Genomic DNA, 10,938 nt, shown 5'->3' with positions numbered 1-10,938 from the left:
CACGATGTATTTGTGATATGTGAAATATGTGAAATAAGTAAAAGTAATCAGCAAAGAAAATCTGAATCTCGATACTCGCGACTCGTTCATATCGAGATCTAGTCGATCACCGATAGACCGCGAGTGAAACATAGACGTAATTGGTACTTTTGCGTCTCCGAACTCCGAATCGTTTGTACGGCTTGCAGTATCGTCTCGAACGAAAGATATCCGCATGATTCATCGGGGGAAAAGCGGAAGTGTCATTATCGGCACCGAGATACGATCGGCATCGAGTTTGGCATCGAATCGGCAGGTTTTCCCATAGCGATCAAACGTTTCTTCTCCGAAATTGACACGACTCCGTGTTATGAGGATGGATATTCAGTGCCAAATTAACGCTCACTTGCGGCAACGAAGTGAACATAAAGCGATGATAAAAATACTTTGATTATTTTTGGAGCGGGAACCTCATGGAGCTACTACGTTGCACCAAGCTCTCTCTCTTAGCTACTCTCTTAGCCACGACGCGCTTTTAACTCGTCATAGGTGGATATCCCGCACCCGTCTGCAATCATTAATTTCCCGGGCGTTTTCTTTCGTCAGCGCTCACGTTTGCATCTCGATGAAATTTCATATCAGTTCCGAAACACAACTCGTTCACACAATTGCATTTTGATTTTGTCGATTATCAAGTACTCAAGGGGGAAGAAAAATGGCTGGCAATTAAAAATTTGAAATTCTGTAATACTCAGTGGGCTCGCATACAGTCTTGTAAAAAGCGCGGCACGAACCAATAATCTGCATATATCGAAGTTTGAAGTGCAACTAAAATTCCAGATTCGTGATATCAATTTTCGCGAAATACCTTTCACTTTTTGAAGCCAAAGCACGGGTTAAGCACGATTTTCATTATTATAGATTACAAGGCACCATAAGAACACTGATCTCAAATAGATAAAACAAGGAAGATGCACATTTTCTCCTTTCGGCATAATTTCGCTCACTTGAATCGATATTTAAACGCGAAAAAAGAAGTGGCACGAGACGTGACGTGACAAAAAAAAAAAAGCACGCAGATAGGGTGGGTGTAGGTGGGCTCTTCTTCCGGCACGATGCGTGCAGCTTTGCGGCGGGGCAGCGACTGTCTTCACCATGAGAAGCTACCGTGCGTCTTTCACATACGCATTTCTCACTCGCACGCTTCGTCTGCCTCCATTTCCTTCGTGCTCTCTCTCTCTCTCTCTCTCTCTCTCTCTCTCTCTCTCTCTCTCTCTCTCTCTCGAGTGAGAAGCCTCTTTCTTTCTCATTCTTTTTCTCTCTTTTCTCATCGCATATATTCTCTATTCTTACGCTTTATCATCCTCGTCACTTTATCAGCATATGCTTATCCATCTCTTCCTTCCTCCCAAATGAATGAATAAACTCTCACTCTTTTTCTTTTCGTCTTTTCGCAATCTTTATTTGTTCTCTCTGCCTAATTCTTCATTCTCTTAATCTTCCCTATCTATTCTTTTAATGTATTTTCTTTTATAAGACAAATTCCATCTTGCAGTTTTCTCAAAGATAATAAAAAAAATATCCGCATTATTCGTTCGTTTTTCATGTCATACTTTGTCTCTGTTAATCTTTCTGTTACTTTGACGTAAGAAAAGATTTTTTTCTCTTTATTAAAAAAAAAAAATAAAAATAATAAAAGGGCGAATGTCCACTTGTTCCAATAATTCCGAAGAAACCAAGACAGCGAGCTTGATTTTCCGGAAAAAACTCGCGATATAATGATTAAAAAAGGCCGATTGAGCGTTAATGACAAAAATTATCGTTTTAATTCTTCGAACGCCATCCCTATTGCGATATCTCTATTGAGAAAAGTGATATTGCAAATGACCTTGAGGTTTAACTAGATACGCATTATCAAGATCAAAAGCGTAGAACAAAATTAAAATTAAGTAACCAGGTTTTTTTGCATCTTTTGTGTAATACAAAAAAAAAAATCATATTTAAACAGGGGAAGAAATAAATAAAAATGAAATCTCGAAAAACGATGATTCAGAGCGAAAGGAAGCAGGTGGTCACAACGGGGCGAATGAATCTGGGTCAATGCGTGTGACAATGCGTCGTTAAGAGGCTGCCAAAATTATTAAATATCTGATCGGTCGTGTCTGTTGGTCAACGGAAAAAAAATGCAGCCAGAAAACATCTGAAAGAATCGGAACAAATGTGGAACAAACTGTTTTCAAGTGCGCCGTAAAAATAATGATGATGGAAAACGATCATAATAGCTCTTACTTAAATCGGCTCTTAGATCATATTCACTGGTGACTCAATCGAGAGGAGTGGAAACGCGGGAGACTCGTGCCTTCCATGACACACGTTGCCGCAGGAACGTGACGACGAAGTCAGAGCCGTCCTTTCTATCTTATGAGCGACAAACGCCCGGCAACTTTTTGCCCTAACTGCTTAGTGGGAGAGATGACACGCGTGTGAAACAAATTGTGTGTAAAACAGAGATTAAAAAAATAGAGACGAAGAAGAGGCGGTTTGCAAAAGAAAGCGAATGCAAGACCACACACGCGTGCGAGATAACAGAAATTGGGCGAATCGTATAAATTCGTTGAAAAACAGAAAACTTTAGGCGGAAAATTTGGAAGAGCTCTAACTTGGAAAGTCGCGTATTGTTTCTTTAAGTTTCTCGACTGTAGGATGTTTCGAAATGTTCCTATCTGGGCGACGACCGAGAGAGAGAGAGAGAGAGAGAGAGAGAGAGAGAGAGAGAGAGAAGCGGCAGAAATGTGCTGTCAAAAGTGCGGTCGGTAAAAAAAGAAAGCCGCGATGTCGTGTTTTCCGCACTTGTGCTTTGCATCCCGTTCCAACTGATCGTCATGGCATGATGCGTCTCACACGACGCGAAAGCTGATGTTTGCATCATGTGAGATGACAATGCGTGTCGACGCAACTGTTAAGAGTCGACACGGCCGTCTTGATTCGACTACTGGTGCGATCAACAATGTAAATAAACACGAGAATGCAACTTCGTTAACAATTTATTATTTTGTGATGCAGGCCTCGGCAAATTTTTATTGTCCGTTACTTTACCGCACGTGAGTTCAATCGAAATCAATATTTTCATTTATGATATTCCAGTAGATAATAATGATGGAGATCTGTCTGTTAGCCTATTATATCTCTAATTCGTATATATTGATTGAATATTTGACTACACCTCTTTTTTTAGAGAAAAGCATTTTTCCCAAAATATATATATATATATATATATATATATATATATATATTTTTTTTTATCTTTGAATAAAAGCATCTTGTCCTAATCAATATTTATTCTATATAAAATTATTTTGAAAAAAATGCTCATGATTTTCCACTTAATGTATCTAGATTGAAAGATGATTAATGCTGACAAGGAGCCGTCACAAAATTGATTAGCCCAGATTCTTTAGAAACCTATCAAGCGAGAGTTTGACTTAACTTCATTCTTATGCATATATGTCTAACCGATCTTATGTATCGCCACCCCACTTGATCTATTTTAAGTTCTATAGAAACACGTGCGGATAAAAGGGTCAATACCATAAGAGAAAACTCTTGGATCTGATACGCCTGACATAATTACGTAATCGCTGTCAATGACGAAACGGGAAGAGCCGCTAATTACAATTAGCAAATAGTATATATCTATATTCATAATTATCACAATGTATAATAGTTCAAAGGAAATTTCGAAAATTATGAGTTTTAACAAATATGTACATTTACATTCGGTTGGATGTTTTATAAGTTTTTAAATAATTAATTTTTTAATAATTAATCTGTGATCCAACAACCAATCCACTTATTATTTATTTGGGCCGTAAATTGAAGCTTTATTCCTTATAGAATAGTTACTCATAATAATACTCATACTGAATCATCCACCCACGATGGATTGAGATGAGACGACGAAATAAGAAGAAATTGAAGAAGACGAAGAGAAGCAAGAAACAGAGAATGAAAGAGGACGTTTATTGTCTTCCTTCGAGCACTTTACACCAATTTGTAGTTGCGACATTTTGAACAGGATGTCCCTGTTAATAATATGGAAAACGTTGAATTCAGCGGTTAAAGTAAACTAGTCATTCGCCGCTAGTTAGGACAATTAGATACACGCGTTGATGTAAAAAAAAAAAAAAAAAAAAAAAAAAAAAAAAAAAAAAAAAAAAAAAAAAAAAAAAAAAAAAAAAACAGAGAAAATCTAAACAAGCAAATCTTACTAGTCGGAAAATATAAACAAAACAAACATATTTTTTTTTTTATTTACATATTAATCAAATCTCTTCACTACGCGAAAAAACGCTGCAATATAAAAAGAATTAAATTATACTTGCTCGATATTAAAAGAAATTTAGAAAGAAATTTATATAATTTACTTAAAATGGTCTTAACAAAATAAATTATAAATATTAATATACAGGTGCTAACTTAACTAAATTGACATAAAAATAAGTTATAGTTGTGTGTTGTTTATCAAGAAAATGTTTTATTTTCTGGAGGAAAATAAAACCTCCCTTCGAGATAACATAAAACAGCAGGAGATTTTCACTTGGCGAAAACTTCTTTCATCGCTCGTGTAAACGCGTAACACCCTTCGACGAGAAACCACAATTCGTTCTGAGATACAACCTTGAGTGGAGGAAAAAGAGGCTGTACGATGGAGATTTCTTGCTCCGGTTGAAGTTTCTTTTCTACAATTGCAGCTGCGTGCAAAGGCGCGCCAAGTACGAAGTGGCGGATAAAATAGTGGGGTGGGAACATGATCGTGGGAGAGATGAAAAGGAACATAATGGAGGAGTGGAGGTGGAAGGAGAGAAAAAGAAGGAAATCTTCCTTACTATCTACGAAGCGAGGAATCACGCGTAATAGGTAGCTAAATGTCTGAAAAGTCGAACGAGAAACAGCTCGTTATACTCTTGTTTCCAACAAATCTCTCCTTCTCCTTTTCTCCTTTTCAACAAATGCAGAAAGAATGTGGTAAGGAACAGTAAAAAAGCCAAGATGCGAAAAATACGATGAAAATTACATCTATGATTTTGATAATAATATTTGATAATAAGTTGTTTCGCGAGGTCAAGCTCGCGAAAAGAAATGTTAAAAGAATTTTAACTAGATAACTTTTCTTCGTCTTATAATAAGTGAACAGCTAATAAAAGATATCTCCGAGTGGTCTCTTTATATTTTTACTTACTCCCCAGTGTTCATTTCCTAAAGTGTGAGAAGAACTGTGAGTGTAAGAATTACGAAGAGAAAAGAAAAGTGCAGGAGATTGTGTGTCCCGCGAGATATAATAACCGAACGGAAGTGGATGTTAATTACTAGATTCGCGTAGGCAGACTCACCTGAAACGATCGGCCAATTTGGCGCAAACCATTTATTATCGGTCACAGAAAAAGCGGCATGGAACGATGCCAGAACGAGGAGCGAAAAAAAAAAACACCGAGCGAAAAGCACCAATGTTCGAAATCGCTTGTTTTGCCGATCGATGCAATAATTTTCGAAGGACGCATGTTTACTCACCTCTTGCGTGACGTTGTTAATGAACAATATATTTATCGAAATATTTTTTCTTAAAAAAATTCAATTTCTGTATTTGATCATGTATTTGATAAAATAAATTTGGAACTTTTGAGCAAATGTTATTGTATTTTTACATTAATACGTCACAAGAGTTGAATTATTTTTATAGCTAACGACAAATATGGCAAAAAATCGAAAACGAATGATTGTTATAAATAAAGTTTAATGAACTAAAAAGAGAAAAAAAGAATACAGCGTGATGGAAGATTTTACGAGATGGTAGCCGTTAACAGCACAGTGCCGAATAAATTTTCAAGAGGTCCAAAAAATATTTCCGTCCTAAATCCTTCTTTTCTCCCGACGAACGTTTAAAGTCGTATTTTGTAAAGCGACACGAAAGTGGGTGAAATGTAACTCCGTTACATCGCTTTCTTTCACTGGATTATTTCGGCCGATTTAAAGTTTACACAAATTCAAATTATAGATTATCTTAAGGAGATTTGGAAAATAATCTGCGATTATTAATCAATCGCGAAACGAAGAAGAAGCTAAGGGAATGCGAAAAATGTGCAACTCAATAAATAAATCAAATCAAATATATGCTTGATGAAACGTTTATATGAAAAGTTTAGACAATTTGTCTGGATGATTAATGACGGCAGCAGATTTAATCAGGATATACGCATCTTATTCATTGTTGGATCAACAGGAAACAAGAGCTCTTGGGGTTGCTCGCGCGTCTACGGTCGGTGGCATTAATTAACGTGGTAAAATGACTGATATCATCTTCGTAATCCGACCGAGTCGCCGCGAGGCACGCGGTAAATTGTTTGTCTACCGGAAACGCGCGAGCTTCCCCAACGTCGTCGCGCTCGCGCAATCGAAATCGCGCAAGATGGAAATTCGCCGTTGTTATCTCAATTATATATCAATTCGTAAATTGCTATCTAGCCTAAGTTTCAGCGAGCAATCATAATAAAATTATATATGATACAGATATTGTATTTTTCCACGCCCGAATTGAATAAATATAATTCCACAGAGAAAAAGGATTTAATTTAAAGGATGCGCTTCACCTTTCACAAGTTAATTCGTTAATTTTCGCTTTCAAACTAACCTGACTAAAATTCTTCTACAGAGTTCCCGTTAAACTCGTGTCCGTATTTAATAATTATTTACGGTACTTTTTAATTAGCACCGAGCACGATAATTCATTAATATCTAAAGCGATAAGAGCAGGAAAGCTCTTAAAACGACGGTGACTTTTCTTCTTACCATTCAGGATGATAGGTGTGAAGAATCGAAAAAAGATGAGATTATTTGGCAAAGATAAATAATGGGCCATAACAATGGTTGATGCGCGTTCATCACTTCCGGTTTCTGGCACGAAGATGTAAAATGTATATACACCGCACTTCGATGCGATAGACGATAGGCACGTTTGCATATATAAATAAACGTATTTAATTTTATTTGTGCACATATACTTATATAAATATACTTCTTTCGGAAAAAGGAAAGCAAAAGAATTTCACGACTAACAGATTCTCTGACAATGAGTCAATGGTCGATTATTAATTAAGGATCGAACAATCGCGTGACCGGAAATACGTGAACCGCTATAAATGGCATTGTGCGTGGGCGCAATGTTGCGTCCACAATCGCGTGTCTGTTGTTCTAAATTGATAAAAAATGGTATTAATGAATTGTCGTGAATAATGTTCTTAGGAATTGTCGATAATACGATCGTAATACGTAGTAATTATCTTGCGAAATGTAGACGACCGCAAAATGTACAGTCATCAACTTCTCTTGCGGTTAGAATTATTTTCCATAATTAAATTAATATTGTCTCTAATTTTCATCTTATTCTTATCAGCGCGGCTTAATATAATAATCAACCAATATTATTTAAGAAATTAAACAGTATTATACATATATAAATTATATAAAATAATAAGGATCAAATGATTATTATCAATTATAATTATAATTATGTATTATTTGGAGTATTTAAAAAGAACATTTAAAAGGAATGTGAAAGTGCAGAAAGTTGTGACGAGAAAGTTATAAATTAAAAAGTTCTCATTTTAGAAACTTTGTTTAAGATGTAAATCAAAATACATTTACGTTTATTTAGTTAGTATATTTTATTTATTTCATTGAATTTTCGATAATAAAATTATATGAAATAGAAGAAGAATATATTAGAAGAAAATTGCAGGCACAAGAGAAATTAAGTATTAACTGATCTATAATAATGTTATATTATGAGTAACGATGACATAATTAACTAATATGATTTACATATATAGACGTATCTGAGACACGATATAGTACATGTTTTCTTGTAGTGATACATTGAACGCCGTATCAAACAGGATGTAAGTATATATCAAGGCAAGGAGCTAAGAGAGTCGAACACGAACACTTTCGATTATACGCACTATAAATTTTCAAGCCACGCACCATTAATTCGCCGATAGCTGAAAATCCGGCTGAATCGATGAATCCCGGCAGAAGGCCTAAGTAATATTAGCCAGTAAATTATTTCGCGGATCACGTTGAGACGTTTCCGACGCCGTGCAATCACGTTGATAATTAGCAACGAGAAGATTAACAGCCAAATCTAATGAAACCAATAAATTCTTACACTATTAAGATTCCCGAAGGGGAAGGAGAAGAAATTCACCTTAGTTCCTCATCGAGCGCGGAATCACAAAAACTCTGCGATCATAAAGGAAATTTATTTATAAAAAATAAATAATTAAATGAAAGATAAAAATAGAATAATCTTAGTTTAAGTTAAAAAGCGGCCTTCAAGACGCTATTACTGACCGCAGCGAAATCAAATGGCAAAGATGATATTTGTATAAACAATGCGTCGTAAATGGACGAAATTACATGTGACGCGCCATTAAAATGGAAACGGATAGAAAAGCGTGACTGCGGTTGGGAGAAGAATAAATCGTCTCTCTCAGGGTACATAAAGAAATGGAAGTGAGGATTAGTTAGTTTGGTGAACGAATCCGCCTCTCGATCGAATCGAAATACGATGGGCGCTCTCAGTCTTGCTCTTCCTCTCTCGACTTTTCTCTACTTGTTGCCATTAATGACGGTAAGGTCTTTTTGCCAGATTACAATTTGCTTGTGCTCACAACTTGTGTGGCATTAAATTTCTGTACACATTTCTGTACTTTTCTCAGAATATACACGAAAAGGCAACATCCGTAGCTGAACAATTGAACAACCTCATTGATATCAGCGTACCAAAAAAAGAAATTCAAAGAGATGATGGGGAAATCACACTCGAGTTTTTGGGCGGCTCCTTAAGTCCATCGGAAGTAACGAGATCTACAGTCCCTATGAAAGACTCGACGAAACTAAACGTAGGTTTTCAAGCTAAAGTAGAATCGAAGAAGCTTCCGCTAAGTCCGCACAATCGTAGAGGCATCTCGGCGAATGTTCAATTCGCGAATCAAGCAAAATGTTCACAGGGAAATGTCGCGTCGAATGAGAATAAAGCTTCTAAAGAGTTTTCATCGGAAGAGGAATGGGCAAAAAGTCCGACAAAAGCCGTTGAAGACGCGACGATTGAAGAGAGTAGAAAAAACATGACTCTTTTCCGCTTGTACGTCCCGGACATTAAGGATGCACTGAGAGAGAAATTCGCCAAGGCGAGTATGCAGCTCGGACTGGACGTCGGCGTCACGTCGAAGAAGGACACGGACGGGAACATGGACAAAAGCGACATGCATGGACAAAATGGCTCGGTCGTCGATAATCACGCGAGAAGGAAGAAAAATTATGTCCGACTTTGCAAGAGAATTACCGACGGCTCGACGACGAGTTTGATGCAGAAATTACGCAAAGACTGCGTTAAGCTTCCGCGGAGTGAATTTTATCTCGAGCAAGGTACGAGGAACGTGAACAAGGATGACACGATTAGGCTCGTGGGGAAGACTGTCCAAGAGAAAGAGAACGAAAGTAATGAAAACAAACAACGGGACGGAATGATGGCTGACGTTATCGAAACACCGATTTCAGATATTTCGGCCAATTACGATGAATCGGATGTAAAAGTGATCGATAAGTTTGGAATGGGTCTGAACATCAAGACGCCTGTAATCGCTAAACTCTTGCGCAACGATAAAATTTCACTGTCCACGTCGACCACGCGTTAAAAATGTGATAATTATCATTAACGATTAAGTCAGCTTCTAATTAACTATTTAAATTTACGCATATATATATGTATATGTATATGTAATGTTATGAAAATGAATTATGTGTATGAAAACCGAAAATCAGCGTTACTCGACATTGAACACGTTTTGCGGAAATCTGCGAAGAAAGTAGTAGTTTTCTCGCTTATAAATCTTGGATATATTTGGAAGAAATAGAAATTAAATTGTATGAGTATTTAGATATAAAATATTTGCCGGACAGACGCGGTTCGCTCGGTTTAAGTCCGAAGTATGAAACTTTTAGCATGACATGCAAGACCTACCACCCTTTTATAATTTCACATTACCCTTCTCCGAAGAAAAAGAATTCCAGATCCGGTTCGAGGTCAATTCCCTCGACTTACACTCAAGGTTGGAGCGTGTGACACGGCCGTTAAGACACAATAGATCATTTCAAGCTGTTGTGGCATATAATTAATCTTAACAACGGCAGTCGCGCCGCGGATATTCGCGCCGATTGGTGGCCTTCGTGAGGACAACCAGAACAAGATCTAAATGATTTTCCGCTTTTAAGCCTCTCGATCTTGTCCGACGTCTTGTAATATACTATGACGTCGACGATTTATAAATAAATTGACGAGGAGCAAATTCGAAAATGAAGAAATCGCGAAAATATTACGGTTGCGAATTAGGAAATGACAACTCTCTTACACAAATGTATTGAGTGTATTGAATATATTGCATTGTGTTATCCAATAATTTGCGTCCAACTGGAATATCGCGTCTGTGAAACTCGAATGAGAGGAGAATCGTTCGTCGCGAGGATTATCTATCAAAGCCGTCGTACAAAAGACAGCGGCTCTACAATAATGCAATACGGGCTATTGTTGCGCAAAATAAACTCGAACGCGATACTCTGTCTATCTACAATCCATTATCATAATTAACTCTGATATCATTGATATCAAAAATTATCACAACGCGTATAATCTTCCCACTATCTTCAAATGAAACTTTTAAAAGAGCTACATTCTGAGCATTAATAAAGGTATAAATCAATTATATCACGTTGTGATGTAACTTGTAAGTATTTATCAACTGAAAAAATATAAAGCGTTTGAAAGTTTTATACGTTAGATTATTCTGGCTATGCATAAAAGTGATAAAAGCGGTACAAGTGCCGGCGCGACGGCGACGATGTAAC

The 10,938-nt window shown here is 36.9% G+C and overlaps 1 protein-coding gene across 1 annotated transcript; it reads left to right on the top strand.

The window, feature by feature from the left end:
- The first annotated feature begins 2,013 nt into the window (after positions 1-2,013).
- On the top strand, positions 2,014-10,664 carry LOC105433642 (uncharacterized). Its single transcript, XM_011649048.3, has 2 exons — positions 2,014-8,665; positions 8,754-10,664. Exons 1-2 carry the CDS (start codon positions 8,603-8,605, stop codon positions 9,729-9,731), a joined length of 1,041 nt encoding a protein of 346 aa, XP_011647350.2. The 5' UTR covers positions 2,014-8,602; the 3' UTR covers positions 9,732-10,664.
- The last annotated feature ends 274 nt before the right edge of the window (positions 10,665-10,938 follow it).

This window comes from Pogonomyrmex barbatus, unplaced genomic scaffold (genome assembly GCF_055798465.1).
Source record: "Pogonomyrmex barbatus isolate J1 unplaced genomic scaffold, ASM5579846v1 scaffold5, whole genome shotgun sequence".
Taxonomy (NCBI): Eukaryota; Metazoa; Arthropoda; class Insecta; order Hymenoptera; family Formicidae; genus Pogonomyrmex; species Pogonomyrmex barbatus.
This window is presented reverse-complemented; position numbering and strand designations above follow the sequence as displayed.